This window comes from Trachinotus anak, unplaced genomic scaffold (assembly GCF_046630095.1).
Source record: "Trachinotus anak isolate AG129_WGS33_773 ecotype Australia unplaced genomic scaffold, CSIRO_AGI_Tana_v1 ptg000016l, whole genome shotgun sequence".
NCBI lineage: Eukaryota > Metazoa > Chordata > Actinopteri > Carangiformes > Carangidae > Trachinotus > Trachinotus anak.
The window spans coordinates 16,435,074-16,458,983 of record NW_027273867.1 but is presented as its reverse complement, the minus strand read 5'-3'; the positions used below and the strand labels follow the sequence as shown (position 1 = coordinate 16,458,983).

The following is a 23,910-nucleotide window of genomic DNA, read 5'->3' as shown; positions in this document are numbered from 1 at the left end:
ACTTGTGGTATCTAGCTGTTATTTGCCCTGGACTTGTGGGCATGACTAATGAAATTTAATTTACTATAATTTCATTATATTTGGGAGCAAACGTTAAAATCAAGAAACCCTAAAGGAGGATTGATAACACTCATTCAGAACCTGCTCATTTTTTGTTAAAATTTGTGTCTGTCTTAACAATCATCTAAGCAAGTCAGGATGTCACCAACTTATCATCCAACTCTGTCTGCAGCCATGTACTCATTCACTCACTCACTCACGACATGTGTTACTTAGCAGTGGCTCATTAATCTTGGACGATATAAGTGTCAAGCATGGTAGGACTAGCTCAGTTTTTTTGTGTATGTTGAAATTTCTAAACGCAAATGCATCCAGTATTTACAAAAAGACTCAATACCAGCATCTCAGTCCAAAAGAAAAAAATTGTAGGCGTCATCTCTCCAGCCACAAAACCCCCCCTTCCCTTTTAAGTTTTTGGCAAGGTGAAGCCCAGTGAAGGCAGCCACTAAACACACAAGAAGCACAACTGAAAATTGTTACCCTGTGTACGCGAGAGCCAACAAAAAACAGTCACAACCACTGGCCCACGCTAGCATCGCTGAACAAATTTATAATATCGTTAACAGCAAGTTAGCTAAGATTACCATGCCAACTGCAGATGGTCACTAATGAAAACAGACATCTAACATTATATATAATATGCACATGCACTAAAATGCACGTGGGTCTGGACCGGTTACCAAAACAAAGAACAGAGAAGTTTGGATTACAACACATCTGGAGGCAGTGGGACGCAACAGACACATTCACCTATTGCAGGAGAGGTGCCCATCATTTTTTCCTTGTGGTCTGATATTTCAAGGTTTAAAAACAAATCTGTTCCATGTGCACAACAAAGATCAATTCATATACTGCAGTAACCCTTTTCTGAAACGAGACAAGGCTCAAGGAAGTTGAGTTAAATGGGTTAGTTTGGAGGGATATACTCCTCCACACTTTTCAAGGTGATCCTCAGGCTGAAAGAAGAAAGTGACAATCGAGTCCATTCTGAATGAAGTTAAACTGCTACTACACTACTGCACTGCTTTGCTCTGTACTCTATTTAGCACAAACCACACACACACACTCTTTCAGCATGACAGTTGCATTAGAATGAATGAGAATCTCCAAACCAATCACTTTATGGCTTTATGGATCATCTGTCAGCCCAACCATTAGACTGCCAACTTCTTGACATTTACCAACAAATTCATATTTCTCACGCACACCCACGCTTGTATGCACGCACTCACTCAAACACACACAGAAAAAGACGCACACTCAGTCACCGTGTTGGTCCTCACTGTGGTAGAAGTACACTCACAAACACCCGCGCCGACACACACTGAACGCTTGTTGACATTTGCCAGCTCTACACATTTTTCTGCCAGGCATTTTCAAATGAAGGACATGAGATAGATCCCTGTGACTTAAGACAGATTGATCCGTTCCCGCCATAAAACTTGTTTCACAGCCTCCGTAGATGTGCCTCTCTGCCGCGTGCACACGCTTGACACAGACAGATCCAATTCGAGCGTAAAATTTACTCGCCGTCTCTTGTTAGCCTCTTCTGTACAGAGTGTGTGTGTGTGTAAATTAGATTATGTGAGGTTGATATAATGGATGGGGCTGAGCGGGCCTGAACCACTGAGAGCTAGTCTGTGAGATTAACAAGACATCACGACTTAGTTATGACACATCTTAAATTAGTCAGTGGAGAAAGGGGAAGAAACCTTTAACTAAATGCCAAACTGTGAAATTGGTCAGCAAAGATCAGCTGCTGTGAAACACCGTGAAACCACTTGAAAAATAACTTTTACACAACAGCCATTTTGAACCCTGAGGACAGGGAAATACCCTTGAGAGCGAAGGGAAGTGTTTCCTCAACATTAGTGAGGATCAGATGTATATTTCACTGGTGAATCTGTGAAACTTTTATAAGATGTTCATCAAACATGTAGGCAATTAAGGCCATAAAAGATAAATGCTTACATATGAATATTTGTGTATGTACACATTCAGTATAGATTCAGTAGTTCGTGTCTTTATTAATTAATTAAAGTGTCCTCATGTCATTTGTGAGTACAGTGCTTTGAAAATGGGACCAGAAGCTTGACCATACATGGTTTCTCTAACATTTCCTGTCCTTCCCTTAATCAAGCAGTCGTCCCCGGCTCCTCCTGCCATTCAACAATCATCTGGTCATCCCAGATTGCATCGCCCCAATCAGCCACCTGATTATATACTCATGCAAATGCATACACACACATATATATATATATATATATATATATATATATATACACAGGTTTTACTGTTAGGCGACCTTTTGGGAGTCAGGTGATGTAGGTTGGGTGTGAATGGATGGCTCAACAAATCTTTCTCACAGGAGACCACCGTTGATTTCCTGTACGAAACCGACAGTTGTTTCTTTTATCCATCACTGTTCCAAATTTTAACCTTGTGTGTTTATTATTGTTACCATGATGACAAAGGTCCTCTAATCTTAACAAAGCACATATTTCAACCCAAACCAATTTGACTTAACTCTGCATTAAGTGAAGGACTGGTGCTTATCTCACCTCATTTTTGGTTTTTGCTTGTCTGCCTATTCCCTTTTTAGACCTGTTCACTGACGGACTTGAACTAAGACAAAAAAAAAAAAAACTACTAAAGGCAACCAAAAATGACAGCAAAGAAGATCTGAGTGTAAAGTAGAAGCACATTTTTTTCATTTGTGCACCTGGCCTATCACTAAAAGGTGAGCATCATTGTCAGATTGTTGGTGATGGAAAGATAAATAAAACTATAGGTTAAAATTGGGTGACACGAGCCCCATTATCAGACATATTGGAAGGATTCTCCACCACTTTCAGACTGTTAGTGAGGCACAGCTAGAGGAGCACGTAAAAGCCCTCAAACACAAAACTATCTCAACCTGGTCAAAGAGACACAAGACTTGTTGGGGCACTTCCTAATTCCTCTGGTGTCCATGGAAACAGAGGTGAGGTCAATAGAGGTTGGGACCAGCGGGAGGGCGGGACCAGGAGGATGAGAGGTCATGTGTAAAAGGCTCAGGAGGTCAGGCTCAAGTGTCCACACAGACATACACCAAACGCACGTACAGAGTAATGAGTGTGAGGTATTAATAGAGCTATATGGACCAGGTCTGGTTGAAGCTAATGAGGCCCAAGGGTTATCAGAGATTCATAGTAATATGACACTTTCTTTGCTGTGTAAGGAGGTGAAAGCAATAAGACGTGTTCAAGCTTAAATACAAAAATGTACATATAAAGTTTCACTGTAGAATCACACCTGCTGGATGCTTCTGATACCTTTAATCCTTCTTTATTTTAACTTTGGTCTTACTTTTGTACTTTTGGCTACTCACGATGTATCTATACAGTATTTTGGTATTTATATTGTGATACTTTCATCATTAGTGGATTTGCTTGAATTGAATGGTTTTCTTTCTTGATGAATTACATTTTCTATAAATTCGGTATTCTAATATCTCAACAGCTAGTGCATGGATTGACATGAAATTTGGTACAAAACGCCATGGTCCTGAGACGATGAATCTCCAAGACTTTGGTATGTCTTCATATTTAACAATCTACCACAGTATTATGATATTTATATTTTGCTAACTTGTCTGATCATTTGACTGTTTACGTTTCTTGTCCCATCAGACTTTGTTGTAGAGTAGGGATGCTTACCAATCCAACCTTGTATCAGCCAGATGTGACACTTACACAATGAATATGTAACCCACCTGGAAAGAGAGTGCACACTGGAGAGGTATAATGGAGGTTCATCAAAGGGGTAATGAACCTGAAGTGGATGCAATTAGTAAACAGACAACTAGTAAACAGCACACAGCAGTAAGTTTAAAGCCAAGTGTACCAACATAATTTTACAAACCTTACTGGTATTCAATAACATCCAACTTTAAAATGTCTTTTATACTGGGTGCACCCTGAATAAAATAAAGATGTCCTGTTTTCACCAATCACAATTACTTATTCCATTTCGAACCAATAAGCTCACTTGTTTACAAGTTTCCTTTGAATAAAAACACCTACAAAATTAGACTTCTGAGCTAAAATGAAAGAATACATTTAAAAATAAAATAAGGAATATGGTTATTAACTAAAGAAAATGAATTCTCAATGAGGGCTGAGTAAGTCAATGAGGGGAAGCAATTCTAAGTGTTCTAGTAATAAAAAAGTGTTTTCACTATCATGACAGGCTGACAATTCAGTTTTTGTCTCACAGCAATGTGTGGCCTCCTGTCAACTTAAATAAAAATGATTTAAATGAGTTCCACACCTTTAATTTTTTAAAAAAGTGAGCTTTGCTATCAGATTGGTACTTGATATTAGCAGAAACTTTAAGATGAGGTTCCAGAAACAGTTTCAGAAGAGAAAAAGTTGGATTGGTACCATCTCTGTAGAGCTTGGGTTTTATTTTGGTGAGAACAATGTTATCATAAACACTAGAAATGAAGGCCTAAACTGCAAATAATAAGAGACAAGTCAGTAAACTGCAAAGGAGAATTGGTTGGAGATCATGATGCCAAAACTTTCATTACTGTTGCAGATCCAATAATCATGCTATATAGAAAGATTTATAATTCACTTTCTCAACATCCTGTTTTCTTATTATGCAGCATCTAAAAGCACTGCTTCATACATCTCATTTTCAAAGTTGTTTCAAAGTAACATCAGAGGTCATTCCATTTGAAGCACAACGTCAGAGAAGGTAGGACCACACTTCTTCTGGTGGACCTACACAAAGCCTGTGTAGTCACTGCTGAATGTTCACACGCGCACACACAAACATCAACAGTACAAGGTTGGAGCTGTAAAGTCACATGAGCGTGCAGGAACATGCTGCACGTGTGTTGCCTGTAAAGCACTTTGGGACATGTTCTCTGATCCATGACAGAGTGAAGGGCTGAGTGCAAGAGAGGGGGTAGAGCACGAAAAAGAGGTGCAGACAAAGAGAGTGTGTGTGTTGTGTGCATGTGTGTGTGTGTGTGTCTGACTGTGGCACCACATGGGGAAATCCAGCCAAATAAGCTTTTGTGACTTCAGTGTAAATTAAATGTGATGCGGGTCTGAATGTTTGACTGTATCAGAGTGCTGCCACCATTCGATTTTTTTGATCTGGTAAATGAAGATAAAAAACGTTCTCACGGTCAAAGTGGAATATTTATTCACAATAAAAAACAACCTTTACAAAATACTTAAAGCTCCGATAATCAATATTTTTAGATTTACAATGGATCGAATGACTACCTGCAATGTGAAAGGTGTCATTCATAGTGACAGGCCCACAGGGAATCAGCTCTCTATGGAGCGTTTTAGTGCCTTTCAGTTCATTGTTTTGGTTTTACAGCTCACAACTTTACTGTTTCAGGGCTTGTCAGCATGCAGACAGTTGTTTTAGTGAAAAAGCTCTGATAAACCCACTACACGTTAACAGGAAGAGTCAGCAACTGGGTGATGAACATAGCTGAACATTTAGCAGCTAAAGAGCCAGGTGTTTTTCTCAGGAGTTGGTGGAGACCAAAAACAGAGCTCAAAAGAAGAGTGAATATTGGCTTTACATTCATCAGGTTACCAGGAACTTGATTCCAAATGAATATTTTCGCTAAATAGGCAACATGGTTAACACATTAACCATTAAAGGTTATGACAATGATGTGACAGACTTTTTACAGATTGTTTCACCTGTTTAACAATATACTGCAAAAGACACTAACAATATATATCCAAATTAAATTGGAACTTGGAAGATAAACTGACACAAACAAACATGAACGTGTTTGTTTTCACCACTTCCATGTTATTAAGTGCTGAGGTGGATATATTGGAGCTTTCCATTCATCATTACAACTTGGCTGTTGATGTGAACGCTTGTTACAAGTCATAAAGTGATAATTATGATAATTTCAATATGACACAAAAACTGCATTAGAATAAATTATCACAGATATGTGTTACCAACATCAGAATTTAATCTCCCTGCTCAAGCTCTCTTTCTTGTCTGTTTTTTTATCTGCATCTGAGATGTTTATGTGATAAATTTCCGTTCATCACAGTCTAGCTTAAGGACATACTGTGATCATCCCAAATGTCACTTTTCTCATGGTAATTACTATTGATTTTCATGCATTTTTAAAAACATTAACATGTCACCAATTAATTAAAGGCTTGGCACGGTTCCAGGGTTACAAACCAGAGGGACAAGATCAGCTCAATCAATTCAAAACACAAAGAAAACAGGCAACATGGAGCTTATTTTGTTTTGCAATCAAGTCCAATGAATGAATTAAAATCAAAAAGTCATTTTGTTACGGATCAGTAGTGAAAGTCGAGGTGCTGCTGCTCCTTTTATTGGTGGCACTGAGGCTGTGTGAGTGCATGCATGTGTGTCTGTTGTGTCACCAGGGGAAAAAAAAAAAACATCAGACAGACCCCTGGAGCAGCTGCTGTCCCCAGCATGCCCAGTGTTTCACGCACACAAATATGTAGTTTTATTCTGCTTACATCCACGCACACATACACACAGCACCTACTTCCTTTACCAACCTCCATTCTGTTCCTTTGAGTTTTTCAATTGTGTGCTCTAAGCTAAACACGCCTGCAGTTTACAGACACACACAAACACACACACACACACACAGTTGCCAGGCTTATGAAACCTCACAGAAAGCCAGAAGTAAAGCTTGCAAGAGGATCAGATGTAAAAGTCTTAAGTGTTGTTTAGTGTGAGCATCTACAATCAGACATGGAGGTTCAGAGAAAAGTGTGTAACAGTGTGAGACAGTGTGTGTGTGTGTGTGTGTGTGTGTGTGTTTAGGGATCTTGGTCATCATATAGTGTTGAAATTAGGGCCATAACACCTCCAGACGGCTTTGAGTATAAATTCAATCCATCCCTCTCCACATCTGCTCTCAACTCTGATCAGACCCAGGCTCAGCTCCACTCCAGCTCATTAGAAATCCTCAAGAGACTGCTTTTAAATACACGTTCACGAAGACCTCGGCTACCTCGAACACGTCCACCAGATGTCTTTTTCTACAGTATTAATCTTTCCTCTTTCTCATCCCTTGCTGCTCTTTAACCGTTGCCTTTCTGCCTCACCTCATGTCTCTGATTTGCTCTCTAACTCTAGTCGTCTCCCTGGGGGTCAGATGGACAGATGCGCAACCCTGTCCTTCATACACACACATACACACACATACACATTTCTGACCTCATTTCTCCAAGGAGGCCAGTTTAACAGCCTATGAAAAGACAACAGCTGTACAATACAAACACACCCACAAAGGAAAGGGGGCGGGGGATCCTACTTTCTTCTGTAAAACTGCACAAACATGCTAACAGCTGTTGGATTCTTCAGATCACTCTACATGCTGAGTTCTAGTTGAATATTGTTCTGTTATCCAAAGCATGGTAAGAGTTAAACTGAAAAGACTGGTTAAAAATTGTCACGATGATTAAAAAGGTAAAATAGAGTCATAAAAGTAATGGTAAGTGAACACTGGGTCATTTTCTTCTGTCAACTACTACGAATGAACTTACACTGTAGCCAGAAGTGTTTCTTTTGTCATTTATTCATGGTTCTACTTCATAGACAGAATAGGGCATCATCTATAGACAAAACACACATTTCAATACAACACGAGCAAGGTGCAAAGATCCTGATATGTTCAAAGATACAGTTTGTACCTCTTAGTAACCAGAAATGTGCACTGAAATGCCCTCAGAAATACACACATACCTACAGGCTTGAATTTGCACCTGCATCTGTAAAAAGCATTTGGTGTGATCGAGTCTTTTGGGAAATTTAGGACCTGAGGGGAGAACAGAGCATCATCAGAGGCTCAACACAAGCTCACTGGGAGTTCAACATCAGGCTCTTCATCACATCACAATGAATTCATAATTTGGCATGAAATCCAGGAATTTTCATGATTTGCAAAAAATATCGTTTTTTAATCTTTTAAATGAAACACATGGCATAAATTACACACACTTGCTTTGAGAGGTCAGCTTAAATAATTCCTGGAAGTTTCTAATATTGATTCAACAGCTGCTAATTTCAGTTTTAAAAAGATACACCTCTCATTTCATATTCAACATAAAAACTGATCAGATCTGATCAAATTGCTAAAATGTTTTGCAATGAATAATTGAAGGGATTTTGTTTGTTTTGGCTAATTAATTTAATAGAATCGTTAGAGGGTTGAGTACAAAATAGCTTCAAAAACTTTGCAGATGTGAATTGATATATAGTGAGACAAACCAGATAATAAAATGCTAAAAAAAATGAAAATATGTACGTTCTTTTTTACTATGATTACTTTCTCTAGAATAAAGTTTACACAGTGTGTTTCATTTGAATTTATGGCGTTGAAACTTGCAATAAATATTTTTGAGCCAGCTTTGGAAATGCAATCAACACCTGCAATAACATTTACATTTTGCACTGGTTTCACTCAAACTCATGCTTCAATCATTTTTCATCTAAGGCATCTGCCAGACTGAGACTGGTGCAGGTGTTGGTGTAGGTGTTTGAGTGTGAATGTGAGGGGGGAAAAAAACAAGGAGAAAGTGTCTTAAGCACGCCAAGAGCCAGCGGCAGGAATTAATCCTCATTAGGATCTGGCACCAACACCCCTCTTTCCCTGTATAAGCGTGTGTGTGTGTGTGTGTGTTTATGAGTAAGATTACATGGCACAGATACAACTACACAACAGCATCTAGATTTATGTTTGAAGATCACAGACCCTGGTCAAAGGGTTTTTCCCTGCACATTTATGAATTAGGCTGACAATCAAGTGTAAACAAAAACCATGCAAAATGCCTGCTAATGATAAAGCAGTTTATATGAATCACCTGTAACCAAGCAGCATAGATGCACAGCGGTGACAGAATTAACTTCACTGCAGAATGAGCCATTCGTGTAACAGAGCAGGGAACACATCAATGCCAACCATGCAACATAAAACAATAAATGTTCCCTTTGCAAAGTAATTTGTGTATTATTTTAAACCACTGGCACACCAACCAAACATTTAAAGGAGCACTTCAGTAGCAGGAAATATCGTCTTCAACGGTGGTATCAATCTTCTCATCCAATTCTCTGCAAGACAGCAAATATGTGCATTTCCCAGAAACTTATTCCTTTGACTTCTAGTCTGATTCTGAATGACTGACCAGATACTGTATATCACATGCAAAATCACCTTTAAAGCTAGAAATCCTCAGATTTCTGATAATTACAAACCACACGAATCTGTGTGCAATTATTTCAATTACACATTCATACATTCCAATTAATATTTACTCAGTAAATAAATAGCCAATCAGATTGTTGCTCTTGAAATAAATAGTTTGACTTTTGACAGTTAATAAAGAGGCACAGAGAGCACCAACATGATAAATAAACACAAACATAGAAGATGCCCAGAAAGCAAATAAAGAAAAAAAAGAGGCTTATGACTAAAGCTAACCGTTCCATTTCTCTCTCTCTCTCTCTCTCTCTCTCTCTCTCTCTCACACACACACACACACAGCATTTAATCACCGTGCACAAACACACAAATTATTTAATGTGGTGTACAGCTTGTTAGACTGTAGCAGAGGTCATTAACTGGATGTTGAATTCTTCACTTATTCACCAGCCAACTGGTTTACAGGCCGGCCGATCACCTGAGTTGCAGGCCATTGATTGATTTATTGACTGTCTAATGAAATGACTGACTGATTATCACCAATCAACTTCACACAAATCGACAGTCTCTCAAGTGCTCCTGACAGACTGACTGACAGGCTTGTTAACTACTCAGCTCTGCAATCCTCCGCAGATGTTGCTAAAAAACACACTTTTCTGGAGCTCTCTAGTCATAAAATGTATTTTCAGTTTACCTGAACTGCTAAAAAGTCTTGAGAATTCTCGTCTTTTTTTTCCCCGTTGTTTGCTGTTGATCTACTGCTCCTTCTGTATCCTGTAATTTTGTGCACAACAGACTATGTACCAGTTGAATTCATTTGCTGTGTAGCCACTAAAATCAACAGGGCAGACTGTACATCCAGCTGTGTGGAGACGTGACACAATTATATCTGATAACAGAGGAAGTGCAGGAAGGAGAGTGTGGTGGCCCCAGTGAACTTGTGTTAATAGATGCAGCAGTTTGGCTACATGCTAGTAAAAGCTGATAAATATTTCAGATCATAAGTCGACAACCAGAGCGTGCATTGCTGTTTGGAGAAACCCCTGTGCTCTGTAGATGTGTATGAACCTCAGGTGGAAACAGCCTGTATTATTAATATTCACTTTTCAGGTTATGAAACTCTGTGATTGCATTTGGTCAATCATTATCTACAGTGGCTGTAAGACGCATGGAGTTAACTTCTTCCACTAAGAAAAAAAAAGAAAAAAACAAACAAACACAATTCTGTCACATATGTTAAAAATCACTCACACTGTCCTCAAATTGTAGCTGTACAATAACTTTTAAGCACAGTGGTAAATCTTTGAAGAGAAATATGATGTTGAAGATGAACTGAGTCCATGTACTGTAGCTCTGTTGATGGCTGTTCAGGGTGGATGTTGGCGCAAACCTGCTAAATATTTTAAGAATCTAAAAGTACTGGTGTGTTCCCCATATTCTTTCAGCAGTAATGGCCCAGAAAGCTATAAAACCACTACAGCAAAATATAAAAATAACATTAAAAATATGAATTTAAATACCCCCTGCAAAAGGCCCGCTGCTTGTATTTGGTGCTGCAAGCTAACTGTGTGTGATGTTCCCATTTTTGGGCAAGAACCGCTTGTTTTGTGTGTCAAACACTGCTGTTAATGTAACTCACTGGCATGTGGAGTACAGCAACTAATAAAAGGCTCACAGGCAAAAATCTCTCCCTTCATCACTACCTCTTTCTCTCCCGCTCTCCGTCTTTGCTCATAACTGGAAGCTTTCAGCAGAAAACGCTGCTCTTTAATAATTTGCATTCATGTGTCATCGTGCTGGCGACCGGCACTATTGGCTCTCAGCCATGGCTGCTGATCAAACAAGCGCACAATAACACTTTCAATGGAAAACCAAAGAGTCAAGCGCGATAGTCTAAAAACAAGTGATCAGCAAAAACAGTCAGCTAACAGGAAACGCACAGAGACACACAGTGTAAAATGGTTCGACAATGGTGGTATGTGAGCAACAGCCTGAAAGAGCAAGATGTGTTAGTGTCTCACATGCATGGACGGATTATGGGACAATGGGCTCCTGGGAGTAACACTCCACCATGTGTCTCTCTGTGGTCATTTTGCATCTCTTTGAGGTTGTTTTGTGCCTCTGAGGTTATTTTGCATCTTTTATAGTCATTTAGTGTCTTTTGGTAGTTGTTTTGTTTCTTCTTGTAGTTGTCTGTTTCTTTTGGTAGTTGTAGTTGTTTGTGTCTTTAAGTTGTTTCTCTGCAGTTCTTTTGCATCCCTTTGTTGCAATTTTGTATCTCTTTTTGGTTGTTTTGCATCTCTGAGGTCTTTTTTGTGTCTTTTTGTGGTCTTTTTATGTCTTTTTGTGTTGTCTTATGGTCGCTTTGTGTCTCTCTGTACACATTTTGCATCACTTTGTGGTTGTTTTGCATCTCTTGGTAGTCATTTTGTGTTCTTTGGTAATGTTACTCCTTCTTTTGGTGGTTGTTGGAATGATTTTCCATCAAGAAATGTTAACAGTCACATCCAACAGAGGCTCTGGCCCTGGAGCCTGTTTACCACTTGGACTCCTGGGCCTATGCCCAAAAGGTCCATCATCACCCACGATGACATGTGGTATGAGGTCTGGCATACATGCTTGAAAACATGTAACACACATACACTCTCTCACACACATGCACGCAAGCACATCCTGAGGCTGACGAGTGGTTAACATATGTTCATTGTGGCTGAGTAGCAACAACCTGTTTGGCACCAAGATAACTGACCTCCTGCTTTTCTCTACCGTACCCTCTGAGCACAGGCCGAGCTTCGAGTCTTCAAAGTCTGTGTTTGTGTATGCATGTTTGTATATTGTTGATCCGTCACAAGAGCAGATGTGTGTCTGCTGTCACCTTGTGTCTGTGTGTGTGTGTGTAACAGTCTTTATCCCCACCGCCACGTCAGAACAGTTGTAGTAACACCTCAGGTCCCCAGTCCATGGCCGTCTGAGCGACAGCGAACACAGCCGCCCCGAGTGTTGCAGACAGCCCCCACACTGCCATCTTCACCATCCTGTTCCCCTTCCCCCACAACTGGCCGCGGTCCCGGGGCAAAGCTGCTTCCAGGCCTGAGTGTTGAGAGGCTACGAGCACACAACATGGAGGAGGGGTCAGACAGCGAGGACCAGAGACATGAAGGGGTCAAGAGGTTTCATAATGCTCAAAGCTCAACCAAAGGAGTAGCAAGCTGCATTTTGTTAGTGGGACTGAAAACCAAAAGGGGTTCAAGAATGTCAATACACTTGGAGAAGAGATGGGGGGGGGGTCAAAATATCACAATCAATTAGGTATACAACAACCAATCCTGCACCATGAACGTTGCTTAATAACAGCAGTACTCTCAGATTTATTAACTTAAAGGCCAATTGGGTAATACAGCTGTAATGTTCAGTTTTGGTTGAGAGTCATTTATATCAATGAAGGAGATTAAATATCAAACACACCTCTAAGTAGAAGCAAACACATGACTGAATGATCATACAGTTACATCAACACCTCTCTAAAACAGTTTAACCAACAACTGATCATTACAATCTTTATGGAAGTGGGATTAACTGCAGAGCTGCTGTATTAGACAACATTGGTTTAAGCCACATGGACAAATAAGTAATATAGTCCTCAAGTTTTCAGCCCTGCTTCATTTGGTGAAACCTAATAGGAAATTATGACAGTGAGTGCAGCAAACACGTCTTAAATTACTCTGTCAATAAATCATCAGAAGAAGAGCTTGTGTATTTGTTTACAGCCCAGCCAAACAAACCGCTGGCTGAGAGGCTTCATCAGGTCATGTTGCTTTAAAGAGGAACTTAATATCACTGCCCTCTACGGCTGAAAGCTTCAAGTGTTTCAAATTTCTGACAGAACAGCTAGAAGTGTTATAAGACGAATGCTATGTTGGACCTGGAGCCACACCTAACGGTGATGTCACAGTGTGCTGACACAGCTCAACGTCACTGCTGCAAGGTGATGGGTTAAACTAGTGGAGGTCAAAAAACTTTTTCAGCTGCTGCAGAGTTGCTCTTTAATAAAGTATTAAGTCTGCATCACTTAAGTATGTGCATGCGTCACTTTCTGTTAAACCGGTTTGAGAATGTGAAACAGTAAAGAACAACTCTCTGCCAGTAACAGGGAAATGTACTTTGACAAAACAGTCTTAAGTAAAGATTCATTTGTTTTCCAAATATTTGGACTGCATCTCAGAGCCATCAACAGCAAATTGTCAAACTATTATTCCCAAGCTCAATAATGAACTTTAACACTCAATAAATACTATTATACTACATTACACACATTCCCTGAACAGCTACTGCTGGAAAAATGCAAACCATCTGGAATGGGGTTTAATATAATGGAAATCTTAAGGATTATCTTTTTAAAGTCCACTAGTCAGTCAATATTTATCTCTGGTTTAAGATTTACACACCAGCTTATCTCTCAGGCTTGCTGACTCCAATCCATTGTCAGCTACAGTGAAATCAGGAGGTGCTATAGATCGGCCCTCTGTCTGTCCGCTATGAATTTTGTCTCGGATGCTGCTAATTGAATTTTGATGAAACTGCAGGGAATGGTGTGCATTCATTTTTATAATACACTGTTTGGCCTGAGGGGAATACTAGAACATATTTTTGATTGCCTGTACATCACAGACAATATGTCAGAGACCGATGATCAGACTTTCACAAAACCCACGGGAATAATGCATCTCTTTGTTCTGTTCTGGCACATTTAAATTTGCACTTGATTGGTCTGATGGGGGTGCTACAACATTTGTTTACCTGTTATTGATTGGCCCAAAGGGGGGCAGTGTTTGTGGGGGATGACATATTTACTGTTGCCTTATTTTGAAGAATTGCGCTCCCATGTAGAGCACAAAAAAAGAGCAAAGAAGTGTGGATCCATCAAACGATTCTGTTTGGGTAGAAACGTTTGTTCTTAAAATCTCACAGTCGATCAGTTCATCTTTTCCCAAACCTCAAAGAGCATCCAACACCATTTCTTCACTCATCTACAGAAGTGCCTGTACTGTCTGTATGTGTGGAGTCTTTCTTCAGAGCCAGTAATAAGATTACAGTTACTATTTTTACCATGTCTGGAGGTGGTGGAGCCCTGGGCCTTGGTGAGGCGTTGAAGAACAGAGTCTGGCCTCTGGTGGAGGGTGGAGAGCTGAAACGCCTGGAAGGTGCTGATGGACAGACTGGGGAAAGAAAAAAGGGGAAGAAAAACATGAATCATGAGTCAAGTCTGAGGTGAAGCATGATGGATGGATGGATGGATGGATGGATGGATGGATGGATGGATGGATGGAGACAGGGAGGCAGGTGAGAGTTATTGATGATTTGAGAAAACTGCTAACTCAGTAGTTCCTGTGTATAGGAAGCTGTGCATTATGGGACATCAGCATCTTTTAGTATCAGTCAGTCAAGGCCTCATGTCAATGATGTCACTTCCTGCCCTGAACAATGACTGTAGGTAATACTGAAGGTCACTGACAGGGAGAGAGAGACAGTGATGGACTATGGGTACACAGAGAGAGAGAAAGTAACTGTCTCTTCTGTTTCTTCCTCAGTAATAAAAAATGTGGAAAAATGCACATGGTCTCTCTCTCTCTCACACACATACACACACAAAATGAGTCTTCAAATGTTTTTCTAGCACCCCCTCTTGGTTACTGAGGAAATTTCATCATACAGTCAGACGTATTCTGATTAAATGATTGAGCACGAATAAGTGAAAGCTGACTGACAGAACACTAATAGATGACAATTTTTATAACTGATTAATCGTTTCAATTACCAAGCAAAAATGTCCTCCGCTTCCAGGTTCTCAAATGTAAATATTTGCTGCTATTCTCTGTTCATTATCTTTGTGAATTTAATATAATTGGATTTTTGATTGTTGGTCAGGCAAAACATCCGACTAGGGCTCTGAGATATTCTGGCATTTTGCAGACCAATTGGTTAATCGATTAGCCAACTGGCAGATTCATAGTCGTAGTTGCTGCCCTAGAGGTGCAGCAGTTGCTCAGCAAACTATGAAGGCAAAAATGCCATGCAGGTGGAAAAAATGCTGACACTACACTTTGTATTTTGTCCACTTGCTTGGGTGGTTTGATGTTAAGTCGAATGTAACATGTAAATTTTATTTATACAGCCAAAATCTTTACAGTCTGCTTAACACAAGTCACCTTCTATGTCAGTTTTCTCTGAGTTTGGAGAAGAAAAAAGTCTCACATAGTCTCACATTCCCATCTCATTCATCTCTTATGAATGCATACTGTGTCAGCAATAAGAAAAAAATAACATTGAAACTAAAGATACATGTTTGTGTTCAATTAACCCCCTTCAGTACAGTGTTTTTAAGCCTGGAGTCATTGCATGGTGCCCGATGCGTTTACTTAGCAGTATCACCATTATGATTCACCATTTTCACTTCACTTTTTGTCTCCTCACCTCTTGCGAGACTGCAGTGCTGCCTGCTTGGCCAGTAATGATGGAGGGTACTGGTTGAACAGGTCCTGGGACTGAGCGATCAGAAGTTCATATGGGAGGTCCTGAGGGATGCGGGAGAGGAGGTGGTGGACCATGGCCATGTCACACTCTGTCTGCTTCACATCCTTCTCTCTGTGCAGCACAATCTGAGGAGGAGAGGTGGAGGGGTAAGTTTATCACGGAGGTGAAATATCACTTAAGATTCTACATTTCAGTTCTACTTGTGAGGCAGAATGAGCACACAGCAGCGGAACAGGCAGATGAAGAGTTAACCCCCCCATGCTGTGCGTTGTACTCAGCCTTGGAGGAAACATGAACTACATTCTGCTTTGTTGTTTCACACACTTCAAACAGAGCTCTCCCTCTGCCCAGCCCTTACACACACACACACGCACACACACACACAATCACTAACTACAAACAGTCAAAATGTGCACAATTGTACAAAATAATAACTGTGCACAAAACCCTTCAGTTAAAAAAAGGCCTCTTAACATACAAATAAGCAACAAAAAAAAAAAAAAAACACACACAAAAAGATACATGTACGCACACAAAAAATGAATTGTTTCCACCAACACACATGCAAACATGCATGTTCCAGCAGGAAGCATTTGTGCCAAGCACTGATTGTGAAAGCAGTCAGAAGACTGAAGAGGCTACTCCACAGTGGAACAACTGCAAAAAGTCAGAAACATAAAAAATGCTTTCCCTTTGTAATCTGTCTCTCTCCCTCCTTCTCCGTCAAACATCAGTCAGCTTTCCTCATCATTCTGTATCCTGATACAGCCCTCATCCTTTATCTTCTCCTTCCCCTTTGTATCTCTCCCTCTGTCCCTCCTTTCTCTCCTTCTTTCACTCTCTCACCTCTGTTTATTCGGAGGTATCTAATTAACTAGTCCAGTGACTTCACAGTGCTCTGCCTCACTGTGTGAATGAGTGCCTGTACGTGCGTGTGTGTGAGTGTGTGTGTGTGTGTGAGCCTATATTCATGTGTGAGCATCCTGGATTACGGGCAAAACAAAGTCACAGCCTCCTGCTCATTTCCTGTCAGCTTCACCGTCCTCTCACCGTGGCAGCAAGGTAGATGGGCATCAGTGGGTGTGAAGCCAGGAAGAAGTCGTAGAGTCTGAGGGTGTATTTGAACTCTGACAGGACGTGACCGTACCATGTGATGAGCCAGGACAGCGCAAAGATGGTTCCCACCTCCGCTCTAAAAAAAAAAAAATATCAAGATCAATACAAACAAACTAAAGAACACATAGGCAACTAATGCTTAAAAGACAGTCAGTCAGTTTTTGCTTTATGTTGTTTATTTTATCCCACTATATTCTTTTAAAAACCTTTTTAAATATGGTCTTGTGTTTCTTTTATATCTTGCTTTCATTATTATCTAACCTTTATTTAAGGTTAGATAAAGCCTCAAGTCCCTTCTAAGTGTGCTGTGGCCTAGATAGACAGTGTTGGCACTGAGATAACATAAAACAGAAAGTAAATACATAAAGGTGGCAATAAAAACCATATAAAAATAAATGGGTGCACTAGACTGATTTCCCACCTTGCAGGCAGCCAGTGGTTTAACACTGGTATGAAATGACCTTGCAAAACCTAAAAACTTGCTTGAGACAGGTAACCCATCGGGGGGGAATTTGTCTGCAAACTGGATTTCATGCTGTAGTGAAGTTAGTAAAAACCAATAGTTGACTGGAAGGCAAAGGATTGTTCTTAAAACTAATCGTGCACTTGGAAAAGCAGCGAAATAAATTTATAGTCAGTTGGACAAAAAGTGAAAAACCATCAGCATGATCCTTAAACCTTTAACCAAATAACACACTATTGCTGTTTGTTTTTGTAACTAGAAGGAGGCAAAGTCATTGATCAGGAGGTGGTGGACAACCAGAGAAAGGTCAAAGAGGATATTCACATCCAATGCCACAGTCCATATCTCTGAACTGAGACAGGAGTTACAATCTCTCTCCATGTACCAAGCCTGGAAAAAGCCCAAAAAAGATGATTCTCACCCCCTTTAATAGTTTGGCTTAATCCCAGGGTGATGACACATTGGGGCGACAAGATTGTTTCATTAACCCTCCAACTTCTAAAGTACTTGGAAAAATACATTTCCTTTACCTTCACATACTGTTTCTAACCCTTCCTTCAGTTGGGTGCTTACATAAACAGGTAGTTATTTTAGACAGATTCTAAAGCAAATTGAAGACTGAGAGGTTGTTGATAAATATTAGATAAGAGCATTCAGGGAGGAAGAGGGGAAGGGAGGGACAAGTAAAAAGATGTCAGTGGGAGTGATGGACAGAGGGAGGGGTAAAGAGAAAGAGCAAAGGGCAAGGAGTGTGTGTGATGGGAGGGACGGAGCGATAAACTGCAGTGGAAGAGAGAGAAAACAAAGGAAAAGGCAGCAGGATAAGGGGAAAGAATAAAAGAGGCAGAGATAGGAAGGAAGGTAAGGGGAAGAGGAACTGTGCACTAAAAAGAGCGTCCCAGGCTTTGAAGTGCACTGTTGTTTATCCTGCCGTTTTTCTCCAAGTGCACTGTCTTGTTTTTTTGTGCTTTTTGTGTTTGTGCGGGCTCGTATGTGAGTCGACGGCTGGATTGCAAGTATGAAGGTTGCCAGCACAGCATCAATTATGAACAGGCAACAAGACAGCAAAGGTACTGTCGATGCAGGAGTACACACACTAGCACACACCAACACACAAGCACACATGTTAAAATAGCTTAAAGGACAATTCATTGATTTGCAACAGTTCCAAACTCCGTCCTCAGGACACACCCCAACATTAACCTACAGTAACTGGCTGTATCTTAAAATGCTTTTGTCTCTGTTGTTTCAATGCCCTGCAAATGGATCATGTATCATTTTTGGCTAATTACACTGCAGGACATCACAAATAAAGGTGATGGCGCACACCTTGGTGGGACTTTAAGGCCTCTGAAACAGTTGTTGGACCATCTGACACCAGAACTCCCCAATGAGACGGATGCGTTTTTCAATTTTTGCAAAAACAGTCAGCACTTTGTCTCGCTGAGAAGCGCTCAGGTGAAAGTCAACAATTTGGTGCCCTCTAGTGGAGGCTACTTACATTACAGCACCTTCATTTGGCACAGGTGCGTCAAAGTGACGTACAGTTAACTTGACAGGAACAAGAAGTAGTTGCCATGAAAAAAATGATAGTGCATCGCTCTTAAACAAACAACTAAAAGTGTGTTCAGTGCTACAGTAAAAGTGTTTGGGGTTTTTTGTTTTAACAAATGAGACATATTCAAGTGCTAGTATCCAAGTTGAGGGTGTGTGTTTACCTGATCATGAAGTCATGTAACTCTGTATCAACTTGCTCCAGTATGGGCATCAGGTAGTTTAAAATGTGTTTAGTGCTGTCCATGGTAGGATCCATGAAATCCCTGCAAACAGAGATTATATAAATATTACAGCTAAATAATTTGGAATAAGCTGATTAAAAGTACATTAACATTAAATTCTAGATCAGTGGATATATATATATATATATATATATATATATATATATATATATATATATATATATATATATATATATATATATATATATATATATATATATACACAACCTGAGGTGATAATTGGAGAGTTTGTCCAACATGGCGATGGCCATTCGCTCCCCCACTACCAGCAGCAGAGTGACGGCCACATCATGGTAGCCCTGGTAGTAATGGAGCTGAGGGTTGCGTTTCAAAATCTCCAGTATGATGTCAATGAGTTGCTCCTGCAGCACGGCTCTCTCTGTAGCTGGCATACCTGAGGGAGAGAGCAAAGGATCAGCACATTCAACCACACGCAAAGCTGTTAAACATGGAGACACCAGAGACTTTGATAAAGGCCTGAGCAGCATGGAAACACACTAAGTAACTGTGCCATTACAGTATTGTCCTATTCATGTTCTATTGATCCAATCTGGCTGCTTATAGCCAGGGTTTTTTACAGTTGTGGTATAAAACATGACTTCTTGTTTCAGCATGTCCATAAATATCCATCATAAATATATTCTGCATCTTCAGATTTGTTGAGGAGCTTAGTATACAGACAGATGTCAAAGAGTTGAGCTTTCCCTTGTTCCTTGCTTCCTCTTTTTTTAGTTAGTTTTTCTGAAAATGTTTAATTTGTTGCTTCCTCTGGGCAGAGAACTTTATGACTAGGATTAAATTTACTTCCTCTCAGTTAGATAACACCCTTTTGTGATTTTGCCTGACAGCGCAAAGACACAATAAGTTTTCCTTGGTGCAGCTTTTAGTTCATTAATTATTAAGCCGTGCCAGATATCTGCATATAGCTGTAAGTACATGGGTACAGTTTAATAAATGGCACTGTGAGCTATGCTGCTATCTTTAGAGATAATAAACACACACACACACACACACACACACACACACACACACACACACACACACACCTTTAGGAAACCGCTTCATGGACCTCCTGACATCCAGGAGTACCTGGTTATAGTCCTTGTGGTTCTCCCTCACATCTCGACCTGCAACAGAGAAAATGTTATTACAACTGTTATTGGTATCAGCAATGATAATAGTATTATACAGTATTCTTACAACAAGTAAATACTAATATCAATATACCACTAACCAGGTTTATATGGTAGATCATATACATTGATGTTCAGTAATTTGGGCCAGACTTTCCTCCTCAGTTCATCAGTGAGCAGTCCTCCTTTACTGGCTGCTGCTCTCCTCAGGGTCTCAATGTCCACCGGATCACTGTGCATAGAAAAGCCAGAATTGGACAATGTTCATTGCTTTAAAGTCTACCCAAACAGCAAAAAAACAAAACAAGTGAAAATCAGCTAGTGACTAAATAATATCAACTGTGTCTCTTACAAATGAACTTACTTCAGGAATAAAGAGCCATTTTCTTGATTCTAATCGTGATGACAATCTCATACGGGACATCATGTGAACACATAAATCTTGTTTAATTCTGCATTCCTGTGTCATTTAAAATCTGGTCCCAAATGCTCCCTGACAGCAAACTCCTCATGATCATCGTCAGACTATTCCTCTGGGCACATGTGAGTAACCTTCATGTGTGAAATTAGCTCAGCAAGGACTGATGAAGGTCAGTGTCTGTGGATAAATGCATGCCATCTAATTGCGGAACTACGTATTGGATGAGCAGAGGGAGAGGGAGAGGCATTCCCATGTGCCCTGGTGCTAATGGAAATATGAAAACTTTTCAGGATTTTAGAAACACGAGTTTTGGGGATGATTTTATGGGAAAAGTTATTGAGCGGTGAGAACATGGTATCAGCTGGGTAAATCTTAATATAGTGTCAAAGGAATCATTTCACCACTATAACACCATACTTAAAATTTATGGATCGGCACTTCAGTGTAACTAAATCATTCAATGTCAAAAATCAGAAAATCAATGTAGTTTTCAATGAGAAAAGTAATATGTCTTCCTAGACGCCACTGAGGGCAGAATAAAAAGCATGCGTAACAGGTAGACTGTAAATGATTATATAATTCTAACCTGATCAGGGCCTGATGGATCTCAGCCAACTTCTGTTTCCTCCCACAATCTGGATCTGTAAAGGAAGGATGGAGATGAGAGGATGACAGAATGAGTGAGAGTGAGTGAGAGATTGGAAGGATGGGTAAGAAAGAAAGAAAGAAAGAAAGAAACAATAGAGGGATGAAAGAAAGAGAGAAGACAGTGGGAGGGAGATGCAGAGGAGAAAAACAGGAAAGGATAAGGGTGGTGGAGAGGGACAGAAAGATGTGGGAAGAGAAGGATGAAAGAGATGAAAGACATTGGGAGGTCGTGATTATAGAGATTATGTGATTATGAAGAGCGGTTAAACACAGACACAGTGAAAAATAGGACTGCAACTAAGATCATTTTCACTGTCCATTCTTTCATTGATCCCTGAATGATTATATTTATTCTTTATTCATTGCAATGAATCACTGATCATATGGAGTTACAAATATGGCCATAGATTTTGGATGAAATTCAAAATGTGATCAATCTTAAGTGTCTGAATGGCTCGGATGGTTGAACAAAAATCCAGTGTTGAACAATGAGAATGAGAATAAATGGATCATTTCCATCTCCTCTCTGCCTGGCTGTCAGCGGCAAGTTTCCTCCCTGTCCGCTGTGGCTGACAGGCCGCCACGCAAGCACCACTTGTACATATGTCACCACAGTTTACCCCCACAGAAGCCGTGTAAACAAAAAGACAGAAGGCAGGTTAGACGTAGGTTAGAAAACGGCCTACAATTTGTCGCAGGTGTTTTACATCTTGTGTCAGCAGGCTGCGGTTACAGAGGTAAACTCTCTTACATATTTCAGAGGGATTCCTCGGCTGGTTCAGGGTCTGTCTGTTCGCACAGTTGTTCGTTATAAGGAAATACTGAACCGGGTTTAAACACAAGAACTGGGTTTGTGTGACTAGTGTGGATCTGTGTTTACTGTACGGTTATTTAACACTAGTTAGCTACTGTACCTGTGGTTGACTCACCTCTTGTGAGCGATCCATTCTCCCTAACTCCGGCGTTTTGTTTCTTCCTCTTGAGCCGTTTCATCCCCTTTAAAAGCTGACTACCGAATAACGAAGTGTGTGTTGTGCCATAGGGAAGCTAAAAAAATAAAAAAGCCTGTCACTAAACAGGTAAAAATGCTGATAATACCGGACACAACGACAACGTCTCTCACAACAGCTGTCGGGTTACAGTGACGCAACCTACCTTGAAATTCTCCTGCTGCGCTGCAATTGGTCAGAAATGACATGTGACACTGCGCAGGAATACTATTGGCTTTCCTTCGACTTGCACCGCAAACAGACTTTACTGTAGTTTTTTGTAGTTCTATGGGCAATGTTTGTTTTGCTTTGTATTAGAAATGGATACGCTCGGTTGAAATGTGGTTAGTGTCAAGGTTACTGTTATTATTTAAGTTTTCAGGCCCTTCATATTAAATGTAAGAGAAATTATAAGATTATTAGGCTATAATGGACAAGTCTGTGGCCTTTTAAGTGTGCACTAGTTTATTTATTTATTTACCACAATACTAGTTGAAATATAGAATATCAATATATATAAGGAATTTAAACATGCATTTAGTATTGCTGAATAAGTGGGTTCATTTTCATTAACTTAACTCAGATAAATCTATTTAAGTGTAGAGAGATCTGAAGGTGTAATTGTAATTGCATAAAAACTACATTAAAACCATATAAATAGAGCCACCGGTTTGCCTCTACTAACTGGTTCCCTGAGTGTTAGGTGAAGGTTCAGTTTAGGACACACGGTAGGCGAAACAAAAATCGCGTTGCCCTAAGTTTTGCCCCTCAGGCAAACAAATAGCTAATGGTGGTAAATCCAAAGCCCAGCTATGGCCCTGAGCCCAGCAAACACTCTTCTTCAGGCTGCAAAATGACCAAGACTTGACTGAGTGTTATCCTATAGGGAACACATATTGCAAAAGTATTTCTTAAGAGTAGGACAGGGTAGGCTTGCTGCCTGAAAGGCTAAATGCAGGGCAATTTACCATAATAACCCACTTCTCCAAATCTATATAATGCGAACTCTGTACATATGTGTATTAAAATTGTTACGTTGGTTAATGAATGATGTGATCGACAAATTATAATAATAAAAAAAGATAAATAAGATGAACAATTAGTATATAAATATACAATAGCTCAGGTATATTAACCCCCATTGTAGCCTGTTAAATGATTATAGGTGGTTGATCAAGGTTAATAAAATGATGTCTTTACCTTCTGTAGCTGTGTCATAACAAAAAGTTATGATTTTACCATCGTATCTATGCCAATTTAACTAGGAAATTGTCAGGAAACCCCAGTATTAGGTTACTAATCCGGAAATGGGTTGGTACTTCGGTTCGATAGGGGGATGTCAGCTGAAAACACCGACCTGGCAACCCTACTGTCAATGTACCTTGAGCCGTAGCGGCGCTTGCTCCAGTACCAGCGCTGACACCTCTCGGGACATTATTCATCCAGTGCTTATTTAAAGCCGCGGAGAGAAACGGAAAGAAGCCGGCGGTGTCAGCTTGACCGGCGATGGCAACCAGGTAA

The 23,910-nt window shown here is 40.1% G+C and overlaps 1 protein-coding gene across 1 annotated transcript; it reads right to left on the bottom strand.

The window, feature by feature from the left end:
- Window positions 1-11,974: 11,974 nt before the first annotated feature.
- Window positions 11,975-23,908, bottom strand: LOC139633536 (TBC1 domain family member 20). Its single transcript, XM_071499249.1, has 11 exons — window positions 23,771-23,908; window positions 22,330-22,447; window positions 21,339-21,393; window positions 20,433-20,563; window positions 20,245-20,325; window positions 19,406-19,592; window positions 19,118-19,219; window positions 16,871-17,012; window positions 15,761-15,945; window positions 14,396-14,505; window positions 11,975-12,394 (listed from the first exon to the last, which is right to left on the bottom strand). The coding sequence occupies exons 1-11, from the start codon at window positions 23,822-23,824 to the stop codon at window positions 12,213-12,215; spliced, it is 1,347 nt and encodes a 448-aa protein (XP_071355350.1). The 5' UTR covers window positions 23,825-23,908; the 3' UTR covers window positions 11,975-12,212.
- Window positions 23,909-23,910: the final 2 nt, after the last annotated feature.